This window comes from Branchiostoma lanceolatum, chromosome 1, assembly GCF_035083965.1.
Source record: "Branchiostoma lanceolatum isolate klBraLanc5 chromosome 1, klBraLanc5.hap2, whole genome shotgun sequence".
NCBI lineage: Eukaryota > Metazoa > Chordata > Leptocardii > Amphioxiformes > Branchiostomatidae > Branchiostoma > Branchiostoma lanceolatum.
In genome coordinates this window covers 43185158-43212103 of record NC_089722.1, presented here as the reverse complement: position 1 = coordinate 43212103, position 26946 = coordinate 43185158, and the positions used below count along the sequence as shown (strand labels likewise).

The 26946-nt window shown below is 41.3% G+C and overlaps 3 protein-coding genes across 4 annotated transcripts in view; 1 reads left to right on the top strand and 2 right to left on the bottom strand.

Annotated features, from left to right (window-relative positions):
• Nucleotides 1–26946, top strand: part of LOC136424439 (mucin-22-like) — a 42600-nt gene that overhangs the window by 10432 nt on the left and 5222 nt on the right. The window contains exon 2 of one of the 2 annotated variants that reach the window (XM_066413043.1): nucleotides 183–2422. The exons of the other annotated variant lie outside the window; for it this stretch is intronic. Within the exon in view, the coding sequence (XP_066269140.1) occupies nucleotides 194–1441 (1248 nt within the window). The 5' untranslated portion in view covers nucleotides 183–193 and the 3' untranslated portion in view covers nucleotides 1442–2422. Of the gene's footprint in view, nucleotides 1–182; nucleotides 2423–26946 lie in introns of those variants that run through there. 2 annotated transcript variants of the gene reach the window in all.
• Nucleotides 1601–9954, bottom strand: LOC136427149 (uncharacterized). The gene is made up of 17 exons (XM_066415909.1): nucleotides 9829–9954; nucleotides 9542–9658; nucleotides 9282–9371; nucleotides 8707–8778; nucleotides 7940–8211; nucleotides 7174–7359; nucleotides 6733–6901; nucleotides 6204–6354; nucleotides 6002–6096; nucleotides 5521–5574; nucleotides 5262–5333; nucleotides 4666–4952; nucleotides 3871–4053; nucleotides 3184–3358; nucleotides 2625–2781; nucleotides 2250–2323; nucleotides 1601–1846 (listed from the first exon to the last, which is right to left on the bottom strand). Exons 1-17 carry the CDS (start codon nucleotides 9952–9954, stop codon nucleotides 1601–1603), a joined length of 2526 nt encoding a protein of 841 aa, XP_066272006.1.
• Nucleotides 11419–26431, bottom strand: LOC136427143 (uncharacterized). Its single transcript, XM_066415900.1, has 7 exons — nucleotides 26345–26431; nucleotides 14606–16586; nucleotides 14232–14371; nucleotides 13784–13985; nucleotides 13313–13414; nucleotides 12223–12428; nucleotides 11419–11565 (listed from the first exon to the last, which is right to left on the bottom strand). The coding sequence occupies exons 1-7, from the start codon at nucleotides 26429–26431 to the stop codon at nucleotides 11419–11421; spliced, it is 2865 nt and encodes a 954-aa protein (XP_066271997.1).

Below are 26946 nucleotides of genomic sequence, written 5' to 3'. Positions count from 1 at the left end.
AGGTTGCACTAGTACATGTAGAGATAGCGTAGTGGGATGCAGCTACAGTCATGCCAGCCGGGATGTCTTGATCCATGTATGTTTCCTTTTAGATACAAGAAACCAACTTTACTGTCGATAGTGTTTATATCACAAAATAAATATGAATATATCATAAAACTTGCAAACCTCATTTGACTCAGAGTCAGAAGAGATGGTGATGACTGCATCGGTGACAGCCGGCGTGGTGACAACTGCAGCGGTGACAGCCGGCGTGGTGACAACTGCAGCGGTGACAGCCGGCATGGTGACAACTGCAGCGGTGACAGCCGGCGTGGGTACAACTGCAGCGGTGACAGCCGGCATGGTGACAACTGCAGCGGTGACAGCCGGCGTGGTGACAACTGCAGCGGTGACAGCCGGCGTGGGGACAACTGCAGCGGTGACAGCCGGCGTGGGGACAACTGCAGCGGTGACAGCCGGCGTGGGGACAACTGCAGCGGTGACAGCCGGCGTGGGGACAACTGCAGCGGTGACAGCCGGCATGGTGACAACTGCAGCGGTGACAGCCGGCGTGGTGACAACTGCAGCGGTGACAGCCGGCGTGGGGACAACTGCAGCGGTGACAGCCGGCGTGGGGACAACTGCAGCGGTGACAGCCGGCGTGGGGACAACTGCAGCGGTGACAGCCGGCGTGGGGACAACTGCAGCGGTGACAGCCGGCATGGTGACAACTGCAGCGGTGACAGCCGGCGTGGTGACAACTGCAGCGGTGACAGCCGGCGTGGGGACAACTGCAGCGGTGACAGCCGGCGTGGGGACAACTGCAGCGGTGACAGCCGGCGTGGGGACAACTGCAGCGGTGACAGCCGGCATGGTGACAACTGCAGCGGTGACAGCCGGCGTGGGGACAACTGCAGCGGTGACAGCCGGCGTGGGGACAACTGCAGCGGTGACAGCCGGCGTGGTGACAACTGCAGCGGTGACAGCCGGCGTGGGGACAACTGCAGCGGTGACAGCCGGCGTGGTGACAACTGCAGCGGTGACAGCCGGCGTGGGGACAACTGCAGCGGTGACAGCCGGCGTGGGGACAACTGCAGCGGTGACAGCCGGCGTGGGGACAACTGCAGCGGTGACAGCCGGCATGGTGACAACTGCAGCGGTGACAGCCGGCGTGGGGACAACTGCAGCGGTGACAGCCGGCGTGGGGACAACTGCAGCGGTGACAGCCGGCGTGGTGACAACTGCAGCGGTGACAGCCGGCGTGGGGACAACTGCAGCGGTGACAGCCGGCGTGGGGACAACTGCAGCGGTGACAGCCGGCGTGGTGACAACTGCAGCGGTGACAGCCGGCGTGGTGACAACTGCGGCGGTGACAGCCGGCGTGGGGACAACTGCAGCTGAGGTGGACAATTTGAATTACTTAGTTGATTTATTTCAAAACAAAAGATACTGTTCATGAAGTGCCAAATGGAAGGATAATTTATAATCAGTTACTTGTAATATTATATATATCATAGTACATGTACCCTTCAAAAGAATAGAAATTGAAAGTTTTGGTACCACTTTGCTTCTTCTCACTGTTTGTTTTCTTAAGATGTAGATTACTGTCACTTCAGTGTTAGACTGTAGATGGAAGCAACTTACTCCTTCGTGGCATTTGGATGAAAGACTTGACCTTTCCATCTGGCATGCTAGCCCCTATAATCTTCTGTTCAGGGAGCAGCTTTTTTAGCGCAGTGGGGTTAACCAGGGACTCTCTGTTCTGTCTCTGGTGCTGAGTTCCATGGGACGTGTGGACCTGGCCCTTGTGTGGTGGACCAGGTGGTGGACCAGATACCTGGTGGGCAACAGAAGCTGCACTTTCCTAGACAAAGGTAGTGATTATCAAAAACAATGAATAGTTAGTAGTTGGCCATAGATATAAAGCTTTGGGTAATCTTGTTACTTTTTGTAACATTTGGGTAATTGTTCAAACTTCCACAAACATGCTTTTTCTAATAGAATATACTCCTTTCTTTAAAATCTTTCCATGCCCTGTGGAAAACTGCTACATTTCAAAACATTCCTGCACAACACACAATTTCAGTGAAATCCTTATGAAGAAACATTAAGTGTATTGAACACTAAGTTTTATTTCATATCCTCTGTGACCACACACTGTTCTTTTTCTGCAAGTAGCCCTGACTGGTATATATACTTAAATTTACAAATCAATGTCACTGTCAGAAAGTGCTTATGAGTTCAAAGGGTGTTTCACATCTTTGTACCTGAAACCTGGAAGCGTTACAATCATCCTCTGGCATATTGGGACTGGGTTGTTTGTTATGTGTCTGAGAGGTGTCTGAAAAAAACACATCCAACAACGACATTGATATATCAAACAATCACATATACATGTACATGATTGTATCAACCAATAAAAGACATTGAAGTAGCCTGACACTAATGCTCATAAACCTGAAAACATTATGAATTGTTTCATTGCGGATCATAAACATTTGTGCAGAGTACTGCAAACTCTTGTACTCTTGTGCTGAATAGTAACAACTGACTCAGAGGTTACCTAACGTCTTCAAATTAATGATCTAATAAAAGTTGCAACATTTACACAATTGCAATATGTTTGATGAGAAACCACTCACCACATCTCTTGTAGAAGAAAATATAGGAGTTTGTAGCAGTGATTTCATTCTGGATCTTGCGACATTTATCGACTGTCCTATCATCACAAATATACCATTGTCCACTCCGAAAAGTGTAGGCGATGTAGTGGCCGGAGTTGAGCTCTCCAATGTGGCACTGTCAACAGGAAACATAAAATCAATGATACTGTGTTACTACCGTAACAATACATCCCTGACATCTGACTATGGGGATTTGGATTAACGTGACAAGCAAACACATATTTTAACATTTTTGCACGCCTGGTGCAATTTAGACACCAAGAAAATATCTGACATTTTTCAAACAATTTGCTAAACCTCAAATTAGCAGAACATACAAGTGTCTTGTATTTGAAGTAAACTTTTGAAAACAAAAGTATAAAGAGTCCCACCCATTCATTGTTTCAGTACGTACTTTTTCATTTACTAGATAAACATGGGAATGCATTTTACTGGGTAAAGCACAAAGACTCATCCAAGGAAAGTAGCAAAATCTTTATCTCATTGTTGTCAAATATTGATAGTAATAATATGTCACCAGTATTGCCACCAGTCGGTAGTCTTGCCTCTTAATCTCCAGTTGTTCTTCAATATGCACTGGACGGCTGTCTTTTGAACGCGTTGTGATGTCGTATCTCAAAAGAACAACGACTAGGAGACATCCTTGTGATGTCATTTCTTTGCATAGGTTTCCCGCATGACCCTCCGTTTGACTGAAAAGACATGATTGTTAACTGTATATCATATGACGTTAAGTCCTTGTTCAGTACAAGTAAAATTGCCTGTCTTTTGCCTGATATCAGACATTGTAAATATATATCTGAAGAGATGATAATGTCAGTAGAAGCAACGACACCCTTTCTGCTTTTAACTTTATGGTATTTAATCATTAAGTACAACAGCTTAAATTTGAATCTTAAATCTTTATACTCAAATTGTTTTAATATTGGAAACATGAGTAAATGCTGTATCAGGAATGGTACTCCCTGTGGAGACCCTCCATTAATTTCAATATTATATTGGGTACTTAAAAAGCTGTTTGGAGTTTTTCTTTTAAGACATTAAGACTTCTAGGAACACATTCTGAGAGACATTATAATGACGTTAAAGCTGATTATAATGCTAAGTAATACTAGGTCATGATCAAACCCCTACAATGGCTGAAAAAATATATCAAATACCATGATACCATAGAATTTATGGTTTGAAAGCTAGCAGTACATACCAAGGTAGGTCACTCCAGATGCATCGGTCTGACAACAAGTGCAAATGCAGGAGCCCACTAATGGCCAACACAGCGTTCTCACATATGTTTGTTGATACATGAATGGGCCCCTTCTTCCTCATTTTGCTGACCATAGTGCAATCGTTGCAGGTTGTCTCCACAGAATATTCAACTGTCCAAGCTCTGTAGCAAATACATGTAGATAACTCATTTATCAATTATCTTCAGTTTGAATAACATGGTTACAGACTTAGGCAGCTGAGGTGCAATTAAGATTAAGATGGCTGCATATTGACTGCTTACCAAGCTCATGAAGGGATGAAAATGAAAGGTAAGATCCTATGACATGCAAGAATGGCTTTATGGGAAAATGACTTGGATATATGGCTGTCATAGCTTACATTGGTACATGTATACAACCAGTCACATACAGCACGCAATTTGGTACCAACGCAAGATACAGGACCTCAGCAAGTCAGTAAAACTGCAATGCAGTCATGTTGCCCAATGGATAAAATTCTGTAAACGAAGAAATCTCCCTACTCTAGCTTCCCAGTATGCTTAACTAGGAAACAGAATGAAAAACAAAATATGAAAACAGGATTTATTCCTTGGCATTTATCCTATGAATACATGCACAGTCAGATTGAAGTTTTGATCCCTGTCCTCTAGCTCATTTGAGGATGCCTGTATTTCACCTTAAAAATGTCTGAGAACCAAGGAAATGAATTGATGTGTCCTTAAATGGCTTTTGTGAAACTGAAGTGCAAAAATATAACTGGTTCAAGCAATTACCCGTCCATCCTTTCCATCAAAAGTGCAATGAACTCGGCAGCATCATGCTGTCTTGTACCGTGTAGTGAGCTTAATTGGCTTCTAATGTTACCAATCAACTCTGTCGTGTGGACAACTTCATGCTGGACAAGCTGGCTATGGGACCTGATGAAGTTTCCCAGCCACAGCATGAAGTTGTCATTTGGGTAGTTTTGGTCAGTCAGGTGCTCCCCAAACCCGCTGGCAATGAGACACTGCATGGTGGTGTTCAAATAACACCAATCGTCTGCTGCAGGATTTGTAAAATCCTAAGTGGAGATAACCAGAAAAACATACATGTATGGCTACCAATGTTATGATGGTAAAAAAGGTTTGAAAATATACATAATTCAGCCATCAAGTAGGTTTATATTGTATCCTTGAAATCCTGCTAGATATATCACATCAAATATCAATTTAATGAAGCTTGTTATTGGCTACATACTGCATGCACATTTTCCATTCATGAATATTAAATAGTCCCAAAATTTCGAAGTTGTATCAGAATAGCATCAGATATTTCAGCCTATCAGTACATACCCACTAAGAAGGAAGGAAACAATAGAACTACAATATACCTTTGGTTGAAGGCAAGCCTTAACCGCTTGGACTTTAGAAGCTCTGTTGCTTGTTGTTGAAGTTGATGATTTCTGTGAAGTATTAAGCCACAGAGAAGATATAGAATTTTTCTTAGATTATTATTAATGTCACTGCAATGATCAAGTAAATGCACCTTTTACTTGGCTTTTCCACTAATTACTCACGGTTCTTGTACAATTTCAATTAAGGATGTTACTAAGCAAAGTAATCACATGAAAAACAAATTAAGAAACAAACCCGTTTTATCCCTGGAGGAGTCTTCCCAACTTGTTCAAGTCTCTGGTGGTGCTCCTGCAATGTAGGATCATTAAGCTTTCCAAATTCTTATGTAATTTCTTAGGGCAGCAATGGCACATGAAAGTATGGTGTTGTATATGATTTTGTTTCACACCCAGGATTCTTGCAACCAGTAGAAGCTGCACTGGTAGCAAATAATAACTTGGCAAAATATGTTTAACTGACTCATTATAAGATGTAGTGACCTAATGTGAACGTGTATCATATCACAGTCTAATGAGTTATCCGTACCGTAGTATCCATTCTTGAACTTGACCTTCCCTGTCCCAACAGTATCTTACCTACCAAAAATTCATCCATGGCTTCAAGAGTTATGCTGCCTTCATCCACAATCACTCCACCATAGTCAGACCGAAAATATAACCAATCAAATCACACATGGTACATATTCATAAGTTACAGCCAAGGGTGCTTTACATACCTGCAATCCACAGGACACAGGGTCCTCTTCTCTGATGTTAGCTTGGTTGACACTGTCTTCACGTTGTCCTGGCTCCTGCACAAGTTGATCTGTGTCTGAAAGAAAAATGTTTATCATAATTATAATAAAGATAATTCCATTTAGTAGGAAGTTCCCCTTTGATACGATCATAGTAGTAAGGATAATTTGAGCGATCTCTTACCGCATTCTTTGTAAAAGAATAATCTGAAATCCCTAGATGAAACGTCATTCTTGATGTTACATCTCTTAACTCTGGAATCATCGCAAGTGTGCCATTGCCCCTCCCGAAGGGTTTTTGCAATGTAGTGGCCTGGGGGACCTCTTGTGTGACACTGTTGTTGGGGAAAGGAATGATATAATGTTAGACCTTGCCTGTTTAAGAAGATAATAACATTATCCTGCAGGAAAGATTGTGAGACTCAGTTCGGAAACGGGTTACATGTACATGCAGATCACGATTTACTTGAACGCTGTTCTGTCTTGACATTTATACCCTTTAAGTTGAAAGTTAAACTTGACTTTCCAGAGGAAGTATAACTTGTTCCAGGGTTAGTATGACTCCAAGTACAGACACTGCATTAATTACATGTTTCCATATAATGTGAAAATTTTTTTTTGCTCAGTACTACAATCTTCTCGACACTGTTGAATATTGTACACTTTTAAGAAATAGGTGCTGTCCAACATTGACATAGAAAGTTTTACTGCACCAGGATTGCCATCAGTTGATATGCATGCCCTCCAATAGACAGTTGCTCTTCCACCTCCAAAGGTCGGCTGTCTGTTGATTGTCGGCTGAATCTCTCAAGACCCACAAGTAAGAGATTTCCACTCGAATCGATGCTTATTTCACGATTCCCATTGTGGCCCTTCACTTTACTGTGAAAAATATTATGGGAACAAGTTAAAGTATATTTAGAGGCAATCTTACACATTTCATTTTATGTTCCACCAAACGATAAAATGATTTGTTCTCACATTTAAACGTATCACATGTCTATCTATTCAACAAACTCAAATTGAAAAATTCTTTGAGGCATGGATAGTTTTAATATTTTTTGTAAAAGAAAATCTGCTTTACCTCAAGACAAAACGTCAATATCTATTCTATTTATAAAAAAAAAGAAGAAAAAAGAAACACAAGTACATACCAGGGTAACTCATTCCACACAAGGCTTTGCTGTACAAGCCTTAAGTGCAGTAGTTCACTCACAAGGATCACCTCACCATCCACCTTGTCTGGGTGGAGGTGAATGGGGCAATGTGTCTGACTTTGTTCCTTCATCCAGCCACAGTCATTACATTTTGTCTTCTCAACAAACTTTACGTTCCAGGGCCTGTGACAAATACATGAACATCGTTATCAGGGGAGGCCAATCTCAGTTAAGGGCAGCTATAACTAAGTCACCATACAGGCAAGGCTATCATGGCAAAATTGTTTTGTGTATGAAGAACTAAATCCCACAAATTGCCTGTTTGATATTCAATAATGTTGTACTATCTTGAAAAAATGTATTAGTATACTGTTTGACAATCTTTTTTTGCAAACTAATATACTAGAACATGGAAGAGTTCTTGGGGCCTGACTCAGAATGTCGCGCCTCTCCACATAAAATACCAATTTAAGGTGATCCTTCAACATGTAGCTAGTTTGACTGCTGATAGCTTTACCTTCTGGGATGACTTGCAGCTTTTGCTTATGTGCCTGACAACCTTTGGTGAGTTTCAATGCAAAAATTAGTTTGCTTTTGATGAAGTATTATAGAATATAGGTGTGGCTGTTTGTTTGCAAAAACTATTGGTTATGGACTGATGGACTTTCAAAGGAGCATAGAAGATACAAGCAGCTATGATATCATCGGATATCATTATATTAGACAAATGTAATAAATGTTGAAGGACATATTAAATACTTACCCTTCCATCCTGTCTAACAACCTCTGGATGAAGTCGAGGCAGTCATGTTCCCCTCTGCCGTGAAGAGGGGAAAATGCACCTCTTATCTTCCCAATGAGCTCAGTTGTGTCGACAACTTCAGTCTGACCATACATATTAGACATGAATTCTCCTAGCCAGTGTAGCAAATCATCGTTTTCATTGTTGATGAAATAGTCTCCAACCCCACAGGCAGTGAGACACTGGATTGCTGCATTGACGTAGCAACGGTTATCCCCAGGATTTGTCAGACCCTTGTTGGAGCAGAAAGAGGAAAGAATTATAGACACTTCTACATGCTTTTGAGGTTGCTAAGGCAAAACATAGATTTCAGGAAGTCCTAATCTGAATGCACATTTTTAGCGACATATCTGTACAAAAAGCAAGAAAAGAGTCATAAATGTTATCATTGATCATTTGTGAAAAACCGTCAACGGGGAGTCAAAGTCACAGATATGATAGATATACTCATAAATGTAAGCAATAAACCTAAAAGGGAAAAGATGTTGCTGAAACTTCATTGTGTGTGTTTCAAATAGCACACAAGCTTTGCATATACAGCTGCATACATTAATCTTAACATTAAATGATTAGACCATTTTTTTGCCTTGTATGAGGTGCTGTGATAATGGCGTGTCAATGTTAGCTTTTCAAAATGGAATACTATTATTAGAATCAAACTTTGGCTCAAACTTTTGTAATGGCATCCAACAATATTCTTTTTATCCAAAAGAGACATATGGGATTACCTTTGGCTGCAGCTGTGCCTGATCACTACATGTCTGCACTTTGCGTCTTTTGCTGCCTGCGGAGGTCTTATCCTACAAATTTACACAGTGAACAGATAAGCTTGCATATAATGATAATAATCATGCATTTCTGATTTCAACATTCAGTAATTTTGCTAATAAAGTCTTCATTACTCAGAGATGTCAAGGAGCACACGTGTACAGCTGTTACAGTAGTGGCAAACTATACCAAAACGCATAAATATACCAAACAAATAAAGAAATACAATTATACGCACCCAGCACACACATAATATTATGCACGTGCATATATACCCATACATGGACACACAAAAAGATATCAGAGATTTCGCCTCACAAACATGGGACAGATAAAAAAGTAACAACAGTACCCCCCAGTATTTCGATATTTTGTACACTTGTAACAGTTACGGTTTTTGACTTGTGTTATAAAGCATACATTCAATGTTTGTAAGTGAGTTTACCCAAGCCTGTAAATGAATGTAATCAATCACAATGGAGTATTCGCTATTTCACACAAACTCAAAAAAAGTAAACATGTACAAGTTAATTACCTGTTTCAGGAATGCTTTAGGTCTTTTGAGCATATCTGGAGTGCTGGTTTCAGGACCAAGTCGCAAATGGTACTTCCTTTGCACCGAGACCTGCAACATGAATATAAAAAATGTCATAGGTAATTGGTACTGTGCTGTTTATAACAGAGTAAGCAGTTATAGACAGAACTTACAATTAGCTCCAACTTTTCAGTTAACGTTATATTAGCCAAGCTGCTTTGTGAAAAAAGAATAGAAAACAAAATCTACATTGTGTGTACCTCAGGGTCGTTGTCCAGCTCAGCTGCAGGTTTCAGGAATGCTTTAGCTCTTCTGAGGCTATCTGGAGTGCTGGTTTCAGGACCAAGTCGCAAATGGTACTTCCTTTGCACCGAGACCTGCAACATGAATATAAAAAATGTCATAGGTAATTGGTACTGTGCTGTTTATAACAGAGTAAGCAGTTATAGACAGAACTTACAATTAGCTCCAACTTTTCAGTTAACGTTATATTAGCCAAGCTGCTTTGTGAAAAAAGAATAGAAAACAAAATCTACATTGTGTGTACCTCAGGGTCGTTGTCCAGCTCAGCTGCAGGTTCCAGGAATGCTTTAGCTCTTCTGAGGCTATCTGGAGTGCTGGTTTCAGGACCAAGTCGCAAATGGTACTTCCTTTGCACCGAGACCTGCAACATGAATATAAAAAATGTCATAGGTAATTGGTACTGTGCTGTTTATAACAGAGTAAGCATTTATAGACAGAACTTACAATTAGCTCCAACTTTTCAGTTAACATTATATTAGCCAAGCTGCTTTGTGAAAAAAAGAATAGAAAACAAAATCTACATTGTGTGTACCTCAGGGTCGTTGTCCAGCTCAGCTGCAGGTTTCAAGTTATTAACAGCTTTTCCTGTGGGGAAGGGACATAACGACATGAACATCAGAAGGTATAGCAGTAAATGGGGATAGTAGTCATCGGTCAGATGTAAGTTCTCATTGCATGTATGAAACCTCAGGCAGCTGTCTGACAAAATCTGTCATATTTGAAGGCACGTTCTTTGGCCTCCAGTGCTTTTATAATGATTATGTAAGGCCCATGAATTGTGATAACAAAATGAATCTAAATGAAATAGAATCAAATCAAAATCAAACACAAGATGCTAAATTGCGTGTTTGTACTCCCATGTCAACAATGCTTTATGTTAAGACATAGTGTACAGTATGTAATGTTAAGTTTTAACATAAAGTTACCTTTGCTAGTAAGCCTGAGTCTGCCATCTTCTCCAACTGCCAGATCCACATGTTGATTCCGCTGGATGGAAGTCTGGAAGTTACTGTTAACGTGATCGTTGTGCAGATGACCAAGGAGGCGGATGGAGAAGATGTGATTTCCTGGTTTCAGTTGGTCGAGAAAGTAGCTACTTTTCCCAAGGTTACTGAATAGCTGCTCTGCTACTTGGGTGTTCACCCATCCCCTCAACTGGGGTACGAGGGATGCTCGCCTTAGTACCTCTCTTTCCTGGGATGTATTATTCTGATGCAGCCAGTCAAAGAGACAGTACCTGGCAGCTGTACCCGTGGCAGGATGCACTTGCTGTTGGTATGAATGTTCGCCCACAATCTGTCTGTCACTGAATGCCCCAGTTGCTTCCCCCACCTCTAGACAGGGCAAGTCCTTCAGGAACTCACCATCCCTTGCCATGTTGATGTTCTCAGGGGTTGGCTCTGCCAGACGTCCTTCATGAGGGTGGAATGTTCCTGGCCTTCGCTTGTTGGCATGAAGGGCAATGATCTGGGGCATGTCAGCGATAGTGATTGTGGGCATCCATTGCATAGACAACAACAAGTCAACGAAATCCCGTGGACTTTCCCCACGCAATACAAACTTTACAGCATATATCACCTTGTGTGGGCATGTTGCCACTAGTAATCCCCCTGAAAAGGGAAGAATATAGAATGGAAAAAAATGCATTTTTGTCATTCATAATTGCAACTACTTCTAGTAACCAGAAAGTGATGGCATACAAGACAGGATTTCCATCCCTGTCTTGAATTTTTTAAACCAAAAGAAACCTGTATTCATGATGACTTTTAACGTGTAACAACTGTATTACAGGCAACAACATGTAGTGACAGTGATACTGAACAGCTTAACATTGCTAACCTGATGCTCCCCAAATCTGTGCCAGGACCTTATTGAAGACAGTTGGGTTATCCAGCTTTTTCTGCAGTTCCCTGATGCAGTCGACTTTGGACCCATCGCTGCTGACCTTGCATTTCTTGCATAGGGCCTTGATTGTCTGAGACTGAGACAGTTGAAATTGTTGTTATGTTTGACTGGCCTGTACAATAATGGTTCACCTAATGGCCTCACTGGGACAGTATCAAATTGACCAACAATATCTTATCTGTGGTTAGCCAGTTGGATACTGTTTCACAATTTGATACTGTACTGGCTAGTGATCAATTGAGGTTGGTTAACCCAGGCAACTGATTTAAGCCTTAATGTTATCTTTTCCTTTAGATAGTAGAGTTTAAACAAAATAACATCTTGTAACACCACAACTTAATACATGTATCCTAACCTGTTTTAGCATGTGGCAGACATGATATTAGACATGTGCATATGGCTTTAAGTTCCTTTTCAGTGTTTTTTATCACGTTAAAAACAAAAGATGAATACAGAATCCAGGACAAACAAAATCCATGGATCCAACATCAATGATGTGTATGAAATAGCCACAGAATAAATTTAGATACTAGTATTGGAAAACATCAGTTATATCTTTTATAGTTAGTAACAATGGTATACCATGAGATGAAAATTATCATGACATAAAGAATATGCACTGTCTAATGGAATCAGCCTTTACAGTGTTGCTTAATCCTGTATCCAGTGGGAATTTGGTTGCCAAATAGTAATTTAAGGTTGAAGCTGAGGTATCAAAATATAAATGTCTTACCGTGCCCTCACAAAGTAGGTCCATGAGACGATCTTCGGTCAAGTCGGTGTTGATGTCAGCTTCATCCGTCTGCAAGTCGTCTCTATTCCCAGGACGTTTCTTCTGAAACTCCGTGTTGTAGCAGGTGGATCCCCTTGTCTTTGGGCCAAGCCAAGGGGCCCAGAAGTCAAACGATGGTTCAACCTTGTATGGGTTTTCTTGGCCTCCTAATTTTTGAGAAGAGTGTGTTTCAGGTCATTTGTAATTGTATGAATAAATTCTCTTACTTTATGATGTTTGTAAGCTTAATTAATAAGATTGATCAATGAAGAAGAACATGTGATTGTCATTCATACTCTGATGTGTTGTACTTTGATGTGATGTAATCATGAGAGAATATAGATGATGAAAAAAGGTTTCCTTGGTCTTCTTCTGTTTTTTATTTCTCTGTTTATCTATTACAGCTTTATTACATCACATCACATGATGCAAACGGACAAAGGGAAACTGGACACATGCCCTTTGTAATCCCAGTACGGGTAAAAACAACAGCAGGGAATAGATAATTTCAACAATCCAAAACTTTGTGGAATCCAAATAACAATAACTGTTACAGTGGCTATGTAAAATCGCAGGTTTCAATACATAGATTTTTAAAGAAGTATGTATCCATAAGGCACAATAGGATTTGAATCATGCAGCTAGATTGCAGGTGTGCCATCTGTTGCATTATTGATAACAGCTATCAGTGCTAGAATTTTTTCGACGTTACACCTGATATTCACGATTTTCATTGTTAGTATTGATTAAAGCATTTACAGTCAGAATAGTTTCTAACTGGCATCTGAACTTTTTGTACTGCAGTTCTTTTATCTACAACTAACATTACCTGATAAAAAGGTTAATTGATATGTTACATTTATGAGAAAAAAAAGGGCACATAAATCATTATGACAGAAAGGTCATACATGTAATTGAACTCTATATTGGTAGTGATACCATGTGTTCTGCAAGGCTGGAATCAGCAACATTGTAAGACCTACTTTATATTAAGGAAACATTACATGTGTCATGATGCATTTGCCTTAGGAGGAAGCAAAATTCAACCTACTAGAAAGCAATCCCCTGGCAACAATCTCGGATTCCACACGGTCCCAAAATGCAGTTGGATCAATCTCATCCTGACAGTTCTCTGTTGAGTTCAAGCTTGAAGCTAAATGGAAAGGTTCGAAAAGTATGGTTTTAGTCCTGGAATAGATGAAGCATTGATATGTTGTGTTTTCTTTTCAGATACCACATTTCATTGAATAATAAACTTAGGCCTCTTACGTGTCTGTACTTGTCATTTCGTACTCCTGACTCTATCAGGCTGCTTCATTTAAGAAATGAACAAAACTGTATAATATATTTTATACAAATTGTTGCACAAGTGTTTATATCAAAGTTAAGAGCAGCTTTTTGTTCATGCAAATTAAAAAGTCATACGGACTTTTACTGCATGCAGCCATGCTTGTAAGTTGAATTTCTATAAAGTAAAGGTCCATATTTCTTGTCTCATGCACAATACAGTGACTTAGCCTACCTGCCATGTGAAATGCCACCTTCCTGTCTAAGTCCATGATCAGTATTGGGGGATGGTGTCCACATCGTACACAGGAGTAGTCGTACTGGTGTTGGCAAAGGACCTCAAACAGTAGATACCCGTTTAGGATGTCCTGACGAGGCAGAGACACTCCCAAGTGTTCCTCCAAAATAGAGGACATTCTACCAACAGCCACATGGTTCTGAAACAAAAGCCATCTTTGTCAAGATAATGTAAACTAAGATTTGTAATTATATCATTAGTTGCATAAGTATATATCCGTTTGTTTTAAGTTAAATGCACATGCTAAATACCCTTTACAAGTAAAGATATAGAGAGTGCACCATTGGCCATACAAAATACAACGAAGTTCTAGTATGTGATACCCTAGTCCCAGGGTAAATTCTGGAACAGCAACACGTTCAAATGGTCAATCATATTTATTCACCTGAACACAGGCTCGCAACCAGAAACAGAGCTCCATTGATAGAAAGGTGTGGTTGTTGTAGTTCAGGATTCCATCCTCATATTCCTGATACCGAAAAGTTTGGTTGCACTGTGGGCACCGCCTCACATAGACTTTGATGCCTGAAACAAAAGGCGCGAAAGTTTGACAATACTGCAAAGTTGGGTTGTAGCTTTTGACTGTAAGATTATTTACTGGGAATGATGTCATGTAGCAAACATGTATCAAACAAACTTTAAAAGACATTAACATGGAATGAAATTAGTACTCCAGTATAACTTCAGTTGATATCAGAATTTAAACATATGATCATCTTTGTGATACAAAAAAGAAAGAAAAAAAGATAGATAACCTACCTGTGGTCACACCTTGCAGATCAATGATGCGGGCTGCCGATGTTGTCAGGACAGTATGCAACCTAGGGTTCTCCGTGCATATAGGACACGTGTCTTCCTTCGGCTCAATGCATGGAACCAGCAACTCTTGTCCTGTACACGCCATGTAATCAAAGTCAGCAGGAATTGTTTTGGTTTTCAGGTATGTTACCATATGTTGAAGCATGTCGTCTTCCTGCTCAACACTGTCACTGACATCACTTTCCTCTTCAGGCAAGGGGACACTGGTAGTATGTTGACTATTTGTTCCACTCCACCATTTGGCAATGCCCTTGTGGACACAGGTAATTCTTAATTTGCAGCATCTGCAGGTGACTGTGTTTCCTATGATAGTCACAACTGCACGGCCTAGTTTAGCCCAGTGATGGCGGCTGCCGTCATATATGGAAAGGAAAACAGCCTCAGTCGTCTTCCATGGAACCACCAATGGGGCACCTGCAATTTGGGCCTTCCTTTTCAGGGCTATGCAGTCTGCTTTGCGCTCCCTTGACATGTCTACCTTATCTAGGTCAGTGTCCATGAGATCGACTGCAGGTGGTGTAGCTTCCGCATACGGGATGGACAGGAGATAGCTGCACTGCCAAGAAACAACCCCTCCTCGGCTAAAAGCATTTGTGATGTCATAACACTCAGCTTGTTCACATTGCACATGCTGGGTAGGGCCAGCTATGTGCAATCTGGTGTGGAGTGGATAGGGTGGACCGCGGATAGACTTACTAATCATGTACAAACCCTGTTTAGGGTCCACGGATACTCCAGCATGGTGCCTATCAATTGAAATATTGGGCTTTGATGACGAGGCATGTACTTCTCTAATGTGTCGACTCAGGTTTTTCTTGAGCATAGTTTTATCACAAATCTCACATGTGGCATTCAATGGGCCAGCAGACTTTTGCTTCCTGGTCTGTGGATTCCACCCCTTAGAAGCACTGCCACGCTCACCCATGCCAGGGGGGCCATCTGTACTGCCACGCTCACCCATGCCAGGGGGGTCGTCTGTACTGCCACGCTCACTTGTACCAGGGGGGCCATCTGTACTGCCACGCTCACCCATGCCAGGGGGGTCGTCTGTACTGCCACGCTCACTTGTACCAGGGGGGTCATCTGTACTGCCACGCTCATCTGTACCAGGGGGGCCATCTGTACTGCCACGCCCACTTGTACCAGGGGGGTCATCTGTACTGCCACGCTCATCTGTACCAAGGGGGTCGTCTGTACTGCCACGCTCACTTGTACCAGGGGGGTCGTCTGTACTGCCACGCTCACTTGTACCAGGGGGGTCATCTGTACTGCCACGCTCATCTGTACCAGGGGGGTCATCTGTACTGCCACGCTCATCTGTACCAAGGGGGTCGTCTGTACTGCCACGCTCATCTGTACCAGGGGGGCCATCTGTACTGCCACGCCCACTTGTACCAGGGGGGTCATCTGTACTGCCACGCTCATCTGTACCAGGGGGGCCATCTGTACTGCCACGCCCACTTGTACCAGGGGGGCCATCTGTACTGCCACGCTCACCCATGCCAGGGGGGTCGTCTGTACTGCCACACTCACTTGTACCAGGGGGGTCATCTGTACTGCCACACTCACTTGTACCAGGGGGGTCATCTGTACTGCCACGCTCATCTGTGCCAGGGGGGTCATCTGTACTGCCACGCCCACTTGTACCAGGGGGGCCATCTGTACTGCCACGCTCACCCATGCCGGGGGGGTCGTCTGTACTGCCACGCTCACTTGTACCAGGGGGGTCATCTGTACTGCCACGCTCACTTGTACCAGGGGGGCCATCTGTACTGCCACGCTCACTTGTACCAGGGGGGCCATCTGTACTGCCACGCTCACTTGTACCAGGGGGGCCATCTGTACTGCCACGCTCACTTGTACCAGGGGGATCAGCTGTCCTGCCACGCTCCAATGCCCTCAATGCTTTTTTTCTGTGAGTCTCCAAATGAGACACAAACAGATGTTTTCGCTCAACAGTGCTCCTACATATGGGGCAGTGATAATGGCCGCGTCCATTGGAACTTGCATCTTCTTTACATGGATTGAAACATACACACACCAACTTCCCTGTGGCAAAATTAAGATATTTGTATTAGACAAACACAAAATGCAGCCTTCGCACATTACTTTAAACTCCAGGACCTATGAAAAGTAATTATATTCCCCTCCCTATATCCTATATTATATGGGTGGGGGGTATATTGTTGTTTTTTCTGCCAAAATGTAGATGTAGGGTGGTAGCTCTATCAATGCAGAAACTTACAGTATTTCCCTTACGGTAGATGCTTTGAGTGTCATATTAGATGTGTAGATAGGTTTAGGAAAGGTAATTTGCATAATTATTGAGGAAAGTTTATTCCGCCAAATTCGATGATAGGACTCAAACATGTGACATATGTAACTAAGAAAGATAGAAATATCAATAGATAGCAATTATATAATGAGGTTTAATTTGCATAATGATGAGAAAATATTATAACTCAAGATAGCTTGATGGATGGTCATGATTTTTTGGTATGTTGTTAGCTTACATAATGCTTTGTATGATTAGACGGCAATTATGCAAACAGGTTCTAATTTGCATATTTGATTAGGCAATTTAAAAAACACTGATGCATGGTGATCCATGATATGACTTCAAATATATAGAATACAAACAATACAGGAAACAATCCAGAAATAATCTACCCCGCTAGCTCAGTGGTTTATCGCCAATAAGCTCTCTTTAAACCCTACCAAGTGTAAATCTATGCTGGTTGCCTCTCAAAAATCCAGAGCCTCTGACCAGCACTTACAACTTACTCTAGCTAATACAGACTTGGAACAAGTCGACACGTTTAAGTATCTAGGAGTTGTCATTGACAATGCCCTATTATGGAATGACCACTTTCTACTTGTCTCCAAGAAATTAGCTCGGACAATTGGAATTATGAAATGCCTCAGTCCATACTTGAACAGGCAAGCTATGCTGGTAATCTGATAATAATACATTGTTTCTCCCCCACATCCAATACTGCAGCAGTGTCTGGGACCAGGGAGGTAAGGGGTGCTCAGATAAACTCCAGAAGTTGCAGAACAGAGCAGGCAGGGTAGTGTTAGGGTGCGACCGCCACACTCCTAGCGCAACCGTTCTGAATTTACTAGGCTGGACCACTGTAGAGAGGCACCACAAAAGAGCTAAGGCCGTCTTAATGTACAAAGCACTAAATGACCTATCACCACCACACATGTCCCAACTTTTCACAACTTCTGCCCATACCCATACACACAACACCCGTTTCAGCACACATGGGGCTTCAACTACCAAAAGCACGCCTACAGTACAAGAAGAGATCGTTCTCTTTCTCTGGCGCGGTCCTATGGAACTCACTGCCACTACAAGTAAGAGACGCAACATCTATCGGTGCTTTTAAAACTATATATACAAGAGAACTCCACTAGTGTTTAAATTTCGGTTATCTCCTATGTAAATATATTTTTGGTTCACAAATCTATTAATATGATTTCACATTATGTCAACATTGATATGCAAATTCAACCTGATTTCATTTCATTTCATTCCATTATATTTTGTCACTAGTATATGATGTTAATGTATATATTTGGTAATATTATGTTTTGTTTGATATGTTATCTAAGTTACTTTGGTTTCATATCAATTTTACTTCACATTATGTTTTGTTACTTGTTATTTTATGTAAACAACTTTGTTTGGGGATTCCCCCCCCCCCCCGGGCTCATTTAAAAACGCCAGCTGGCGATATGACTCCCCTGGTAAAATAAAAATAAGCAAACAAACAAGCAAACAATGTGACATTTGTAACTGAGGAAGAGAGGAATGTTGATAGATAGAAAATAGGCAAATGTGGGCCTATTTTGCATTATTGATGAGAAACAACTTTAGTACCATACTAGTAGACGACACTTTCATACTTATGGCATTAGGAAAGTATGTGAATGTGAATACCGTTGACTTGAATTATGCTAATAAGGACCTCATTTGCATAATCAATGATAAATGTTAGCATAACCTTCTTTGTTTAGCTCATACTTTGGACAACTTCTGTTATTTGGGTAGAGAAGATGATCAACTGTTAGGATTTATAATTGATGAGAAACACTCCTAGTACATCAGTCATAAAGGTTAAAATCATTTGTCAAAGGTATGAGGTTGTGGAACTCTAGTTGGAATTAGTCTGTATTTTGTAGTCAGCATTATGTAGTCACTGTCAATCTGCCTCATGACTCAGGAGACTCCTGTGCCCAGTGAACGGGAAACATGGTCTTTGAACTCTTGATGTGCTATACAAACCCGGATATAACGTTAAATTCATAAGGGTTTAATGTTGAAATCAGTGTTAGTTAATGTTTTATTGAATACAGGGATACAAGACTAGTTGGTTGTAATACCATGTGTTATCGCTTTAATTCTCCTTACATACTTTATGGTATTCAAGTTTGAAATTGTGGATATCTTGGGTTTTTTGCCCACCATTTTCTTCGCTGGTTAACACTAAATGATCCTAAAAGATCCTAAATTTGGAGTCTGCAGATGATGTCACTCATAAAATATACTTGCCTTAAGGTAAATGCTAAGGATGTCATATTGGAGGTGTAGGTAGCTTTGTAAAAGGTGAATACAATGTAACGCATTGGATGCTAATAAAGACTTCATTTGCTTAATTTATGCAGAAAGTTCATATTTATCTGATGGTATATGCAACGGACGTTATGCTGTTGACCAAACACAAACACACCCTCACAGACCGAAAGACTCTAAGATATAACGTCTTTGCGAAGGTAATGAATACTAGAAAGGCAACATTTGCAGGAGCAAATGCAACATGTTTCGCCCATTTCCCTCCCATGCAAAAAGCGCCTGTGGTATCGAGGCTTACGTTTGTTATATGTCTGCAATGTTGGTATTTGAATAAATAATTAAATTGAAGACCAGTCAGACATGGATCTTTCCCAATTTGAAACCCTATGCATGGATGGGCTATTCCAGGCGCCCATATCCATACTGGACCATTAAAAAAACACCTCCACGAAACAAAACTGGGCCTTTTTGATAATCAACCAAGCCCAAAATTGAATGTTAAACTAGACTGGCCGTCATTTGCTTTAAGAGCAAATTCAGGATGTTTCGCCCATACTCCTCATGCAAGAAGTCGGCTGTCCCAAAATAAGTCCTGGGCAAATCCAAGTTTCTGCATAATTTATGCAAATGAGGTCCTCATGAGCATAAGTTATGTCCAGGTGCTTTCACCTTTCCTACATGTAGCTACATGTACAAGATGACATCCACAGCTTTTACAGTAAGGGGAATACAACACCATGCATAAATTATGCAAGTGAGGTCCCCATTAGCATATGTCATGGCCAGGCGTGTGCACCTTTCCTAAAGCTACCTACATCTCAAATATGACATCTGCAGCTTGTACGGTAAGGGAAATACAAGTTTCAGCATAAATTATGCAAATGAGGTCCTCATTAGCATAATTTTTGGCCAGGTGCATTCACCTTTCCTAAGGGTACCTACATCTTAAAGATGACATCCGCAGCTGTCACGGTAAGGGAAATACAAGTTTATGCATGAATTATGCAAATAAGGTCCTCATTAGCATAATTCATGGCCAGGTGTGATCACCTTTGCTAACGGTACGTACATGTCAAATCTGACAAATCTGACATCTGCAGCTTTTCCGGTAAGGGAATTACAAGTTTTAGCATAAATCATGCAAATGAGGTCCTCATTAGGCCAGGTGTGTTCGCCTTTCCTAAAGGTACGTACATCTCAAAGATGACATCCGCAGCTTTTACGGTAAGGGACATACAACTTCATGCATCGATTATGCAAATTGGGTCCTCATTAGCATAATTTATGGCCTGGTGTGTTCGCCTTTCCTAAAGGTACCTACATCTCAAAGATGACATCCGCAGCATTTACGGTAAGGGACATACAACTTTATGCATACATTATGCGAATTAGGTCCTCATTAGCATAAGTAATTGTCAGGTGTAGTCACCTTTCCTATAGGTACCTACATCTCAAATATAACATCCGTACCATGTAACATAAGGTACATATAACTTTCTGTAATACCATTAGTACAGGTACCCCCTGACATCTGCTTGGTTTGAAGTCACAGACATGTGAAGTGTAGGAGGGCTTATGTTACAGTATGACCTAGTTCTTGCTGGCCCCGACAGAAAATAACCAAAAATTGCATCAAAAAATTGCAAAATAAATCATTTTGAAGTAGTGTATGCCAAAAAAAATAATGGGGTCCTTTGGGTAAATATCCAATGCACAACTAAACCAAATTTCAGGTCCTCAGGTTTCAACACCACGGCACTGGAGGCCATCATGTGCGACTTTTGTCTGAAAATGACCAAAAAACCTCCATAAAATCATTTTAAAAACTTATATCAAAAAAATTTTAAAAGGGTCTAGGGGTATACACGTACTCTACCTGCATACCAAATTTCAGCTAATTTGGTCAACGGACGACCGAGAAGAAGCGATTTGAAGGTTTGACAGGAGAAGAAGGAGAAGAAGAAGGAGAAGAAGAAGGAGAAGAAACCTTACAAAAACAATATGTTTCGTTGGCGAAACATAAAAAATGTCCCCCTTATACAAGAATGGACAAGAATGTAAACAAGTGACATCTTGCTGAAGATCTGGATTTCTAATGCGGAAGAATGTCCGCAATCCGAGAGTCCAGACAATTGTTCATTACGCAGCGAACCACATATACCAGTAATACCACCATTAAAAACGTTGCTGAAGAAATGATACACAACCAATTGCAGGGATATGAGCTTACTCTTGGTGTAAGTGAAAAAAATGTTATTACTGTATATATGTATGATTGTATGTACACACAGAGAGGAATGTAGAGCAATAAATTTATGTCGAAAAATACCACCAGAAAAGGCGTAGATTTTGAACCTTCTCAGTTGCCCATAACTTCATTAGGACACAACATTAACACTAGAAAGGCAACATTTGCGATAGCAAATACAGAATATTTTCTCATCTCCCTCCCAATGTCCCCCGCTCAGTAATTACGCGCACAAATCACAGGTCAGGTCCACGTGGGACTTGGGGTCACTCACCTTTAGGTCGTGTTGTTTACGTTCGCACCTGGCCATATGAATGAAGATGTGACATATATGACAACACCATACATGTATATGGTCATCTTCTCCCCAAAAATACCCTCCAAAATCGTTATTGAAGTGGTGTTTACCGAAAGTGCAAATGGGGTTCTTTGAATATTTGTTCAATGTACCCCCTTAGCAAATTTCAGGTCATTTTGATGTATTTCCAAAATGTAGGTTTTTTATCAAAAAATTTAAAAAAAGGTCCCAGGGTATTTACCCACTCTACCTGTATACCAAATTTCAGCTCAGTTGGTCCAGGGACGACCGAGCTGAGTCGATTACAAGATTTGACAGGAGAAAGAAACCATACGAACACAATATGTTGCGCCCAACAGCATGTTGGGCTCAACATTACTATTACGAAAACGTTTTAATAGACAAAATCGCAAGGGGGAACATACAAGTGTTTGGAGGACAACTCGGCAGCATCTCGGAACAAAGAAGAGATATCAAGCAACAGTGGACAAAGGTGAAACTCTTCAAAACAGTTCAAACAGTTCAAATAAAAACCAGCGAAAAAGTGCCATTTTGGTAGGAAAACGCCCAGCCGATGAGCCCAATATAGAGGCTATACATTGTAGTGCACGGCGCCGCACGCACCATCAACCTCTCACACTTGGCAGATTGGCGCGTGCCAGTGTGTTAACAGCCTGCCGCTGTTAGACACACCCCGACACGCGTCACTCTGCCTGGCAAAGAAAACGTCATAATACGCGGAAGTACTAGTCTTGCTTTGGCGCTGGATAACAAATAAATGAATGTCTAAATGTATGCAGATAGACTTACAAGAATAGACTTACACGAATAAACCTTTAACAATCATAAGTCTTTGTGAATGAATTTCCCTGCAGGCCGTGGTAAGAAACACATAAAGTAATTCTACATAAATTCGGTGTCCAAAGATCAATGCATCATCTCTTGGCAACATGCAGGGCGACGACGGGCTAGTTTCTTGTTCACATGTGAAAGCGTGAATTGGTGGTTGGGCAGCCTTTACGGCATCGTGTAGACAACAGGAAGACGTTGACAGTGGTACCACTAGCGAGCAGCGATTAGCGAGCTAGTATACTAAAATCAACCACTGATTTCATGACAATTATGACCTCGTTTGAAATCGATCTGCATTGCCCCACGAACGCCAAATTCTGATAACATGCAACACAACTTAACATATAGTGTTGAAATCCGTAAAGCGATAACACAGTTAAGAATTGGTAGCCATAGATTGAATATAGAAACAGGTAGATACTTTAATGTAGCTCCCGACCAAAGGTTTTGCCCATTCTGTCCTAATCGAATTGAAGATGAGTTTCACTTTATTATGGAATGCTCTAAATATGATGCCCTACGAGTTGAGTTATTCACATTTCTCAATTCAAGTACTTCAGATTTTAAGACACTCAATGCCACAGATAGATTTGACTATATATTTAGATGCAACAGCTCATACAGTGTTAAAATAGGCAAATATATAAAAGATTGTTTTGTCATTAGAAAAAATAATGATACTCAAAATTAGAAAACTTGAATCATGTAGAACCTAAGATAGTCATTTTGATATAGTGAATAGTTTTATTCCATACTCATGTCTTGTTCTATGTTTACTGTTGTTGCCATACTTTGTACCTGCTACAATGGTCGCGCAATAAATTTCTTCTGTATAACGTTATTGTTATTATACGACGGAGACCTTTGCTTGGCCTTGGAAACATGTTTTGTTCTAAGAGTTGAAATGTATTCTTATGAAATAGCAGGCGTGAGTGTACGCCCGTAGGAAGACCTGATGGAGGCTAGGGCCAATACATGTACGCTACAAGCTACAAGCGCCTAAACGACTTAAATGTAACTGAAACAAAAATCAGCACAAAACATGTTCCAATCTCTAGGCATACGTCACACAGAAATCGCACCAGAGATTCAGATTATATTGGAAACATCTGGTGAAATTAGTACGTCCCTCGGACTCCCTCCTTCTACCCACATTTTAGTCATGACCCCGGTACACTTGCGCCCTCTTCACACGTCTTCGTACCGGCACGTGCAGTCTAAACAGAAGTTTATGTACACGTAATTTAGCTGCAAGTCCAGCCTGCACTTGCGGAAGTCGAAGCGAAAGCGTCGTTCATTATTTTCTGTACTGTCATATATACAGCCTACAAAGACTTAACCTTCTAGGCAACCTACAGAACCTGTTAGACCCCATATTTGATCTTGCGACAGTCTGGCTGATCAAGCCTTTATTTATTTGTTGCCGAGAAAGCAATTAAAAACTTACACACAATAACAATAAGATACAGCAACTGGATGGTCAAAACAAGCAATATGCGCCCATTTTTAAATTCTGCAAATAATCCATAAACGGTCCCAGATCGGCGTGTAACTAGTTAACTTTGCATGAACGGCTGAGTTTGGGAGGTGCAGCATTCACGCGGAGGCCTCCCTTAGCCATCAAACATTTCCTATGAAATCACCAGAAACTTATATATGACACTAGACAACCGATGTACAAGATACATCAACTGTTCACACATCTACACATGTAGAAAGAAACGCAACTTAGAAGTAGGCTATGCTGGATTAGTTATAACGTTTATGTAATACCGGTATGTATGTTTATGGTAGTCCACGAAAGTACATTAAAGGTCTTTCATTAACTACAATATACTACCAAGGACGTCACAATTTGACAGAAGCGGCGGCAGGGAATTTCGTATGGAAGGGGAAGCAAGATATTGCTGAACGTACGTTGACCACGTCGAGCCCCCAGGGCGCGAGACGTCCGGGAAAATTGTGAAAATCTTGCCCCCATTGGCTTCTATAAGTTTGATTTCGAGGGCCAAATTTTGCTGTTACACTAAGCTATGTTTGATGACATATCTATAAATGAAAAGAATATTCATGAGTTTAATGGTATGGTGCGCGATGCCCCGACATATATAGCGCCGGAGCGGTCTGGCGATTGTAGGTGGACCCAGGAGAATACCCGGGAAAATGGTAAAATCTCGACCCGCCAGAATACATTTTGAGGGGCCATGAATATCTGCACTCATTGTGAAAAGCACAAAATGCTTTCTCCTAGATTGTTTGCCCTCCCGACGTATTTTCGCCGGAGGCGTACATGTAAAAATCGCAGGTGGGAATTTTGAAATCTTTACCATTTGAAACGCAATTTCCTGCATTTTAAGGGGCACATTTGGCTGGTAATCTAAACTGTGTTTTATGGCATATCTTTGATTGAAAAATATACAATGATTCCAGCTTGATATTTAGGGGCGACGCCCTCAGAATATATTTTTTACCAGAGGCACGACAATACTTAGTGGGTCTGGGCGCATGTTTCACGGGAAGATTTTGAGATCTTGACCCTCTGAAATGCTATTTCCTGCATTTTGAGGGGCAACGGTGCCGGGAGACTACGTTTTACCAAGGAGGTTATATAGCCTCCTTGGTTTTACTAGTAATTCATAGATTACGTTTTACGTTGCATAAAGGTAACTGTCTACGTTTTACGTAGAATCAAAGTGACCAATTATGCGTTACGGCAAATGTACTGATTACGAATTACGTTGAGTTTAGGTGGCTGATAACGGATTATGAAGTCTAAAACGGCCTGATTACGCCTTGCGAAACAGGACATGCAGGCCACTGAAAGGCATATGTGTCCAAAATGCCTTTAAGAACTGAATGAAATATTCTTTTAGGAACTGAGTTGAACTCGAAAGGCGAGGTAAAACACCAGCGTAAAAGGATGAGAACTTAAAAAAGATTGAACATAATGTTACAGATAACTTTACATATCGTCGCAACATGGCCATTTTGACAAGGACTCTGAGGGGTCACCAGCAGGAAATTGAAGTAGGTACATGAACATGACCCCTCCCAACGGCAGACTTTCGAACTCCATAATATAGTGATATACCAGTATTTCATTTTGTAGTTTGAGTGGACCATACTCAAATTGTAATAAAAGAATACAAAGAACAAAGGCCTGCAAAGGAGGATATATTTGACAGTATAACGTCTACGTTGAATTAACAAAGTAGTCAACGGTTACATACCTCGACACGGCACCGCTCTTTTGATATGGCTTGTGACGTGACGCAGCAATTTCTTCTGGCTGTCTGCCGGCTTGAATGTGGTGACGGGGCATAAAGGACACGCTCTATTCAATCTCCTTGCTGAAGGTAACCGCGTCCTAGCCAGTTGTAGTAGTTCATCCGCTGTATTCACCCAAGACAGATGACTGGAAATATAGATAACATGGCACATTTACAAAGGTTACAATTTTTTTTTAAAGCCACTTTCTATGTAACAAAAGCAACACGTCTAGATGACGTCACAGTTGAAAAACGGAATTGTAAAAGTTGAAGAAAAAAAGGTACAAAGAAGGCAGTTTAATACAATATCAGTAGTCTATCGCACGTTTCTGAAGCCAAATGAAGGTAACATACCTGTCCATCTGTAATAGGGAGGTCGTCGGACGCGGCTTTCGGTCAGTGGCGAACTCTACACTCTACTACATCCTACATGGAAATGGACGAGAACTGCGAACTCCCGTTTCTCATGACCAAGACTGGCTGCAAACAGCCACAAACTGTCCTGTCCCTCGGCCATCTCAGCTTCTTATTACGTCTCCCCAGACGGAAGGACATTAGCCCGAGCCAAAACCGTAGGGCAAAGTTCTTGTCACCTTCATGTTGAAAATTTATCCGTTTGAAGCCCTGTTCATCAAAGAATAACACGTCCTTTGTCGCTACTCTATTAGAAATTTACATATAGTTAACAATAATAACACTACAATGACTGGCTCATTAACGAGATGAGTGTGAAGGAGGGCGCTGCCCAACTTCCCAACTTCCTCATTGCAGAGACAAAAACGATATTAGAACCAGATGTGTCGCACCTTGCATGGGAGACTTGTAGATACATGAAACAAAGACATGCCATGTGTTTACATTGTTCTTGCATGCACATTGATCACGAAAGACACACCAAGTGCACTTCCACATTCCTACAAGTACATGTCAGGTTCTACCACTCGTATGAATTTCCTATCCGACTACACAGATTTACTAAAGAAAGAGTGGCGGCCATTTTCAACTAAGAGACGAACTCCACATTCGGATTTT

Excerpts from the sequence above, each read along its gene's own strand:
- LOC136427149 (XM_066415909.1), bottom strand. The coding sequence starts at position 9,954 with ATGTTGCAGGTCTCGGTGCAAAGGAAGTACCATTTGCGACTTGGTCCT. Across the intron at positions 7,360-7,939 it reads TTGTTAGACAGGATGGAAGG|GCCCTGGAACGTAAAGTTTG; the intron begins GTAAGTATTTAA and ends TATTTGTCACAG. Across the intron at positions 1,847-2,249 it reads GTAACGCTTCCAGGTTTCAG|GAAAGTGCAGCTTCTGTTGC; the intron begins GTACAAAGATGT and ends ACCTTTGTCTAG.
- LOC136427143 (XM_066415900.1), bottom strand. The coding sequence starts at position 26,431 with ATGGCCGAGGGACAGGACAGTTTGTGGCTGTTTGCAGCCAGTCTTGGT. Across the intron at positions 16,587-26,344 it reads CAGTTCTCGTCCATTTCCAT|ACTCACAGAAAAAAAGCATT; the intron begins GTAGGATGTAGT and ends TCTCATTTGGAG. Across the intron at positions 13,986-14,231 it reads GGTTGCGAGCCTGTGTTCAG|AACCATGTGGCTGTTGGTAG; the intron begins GTGAATAAATAT and ends CTTTTGTTTCAG.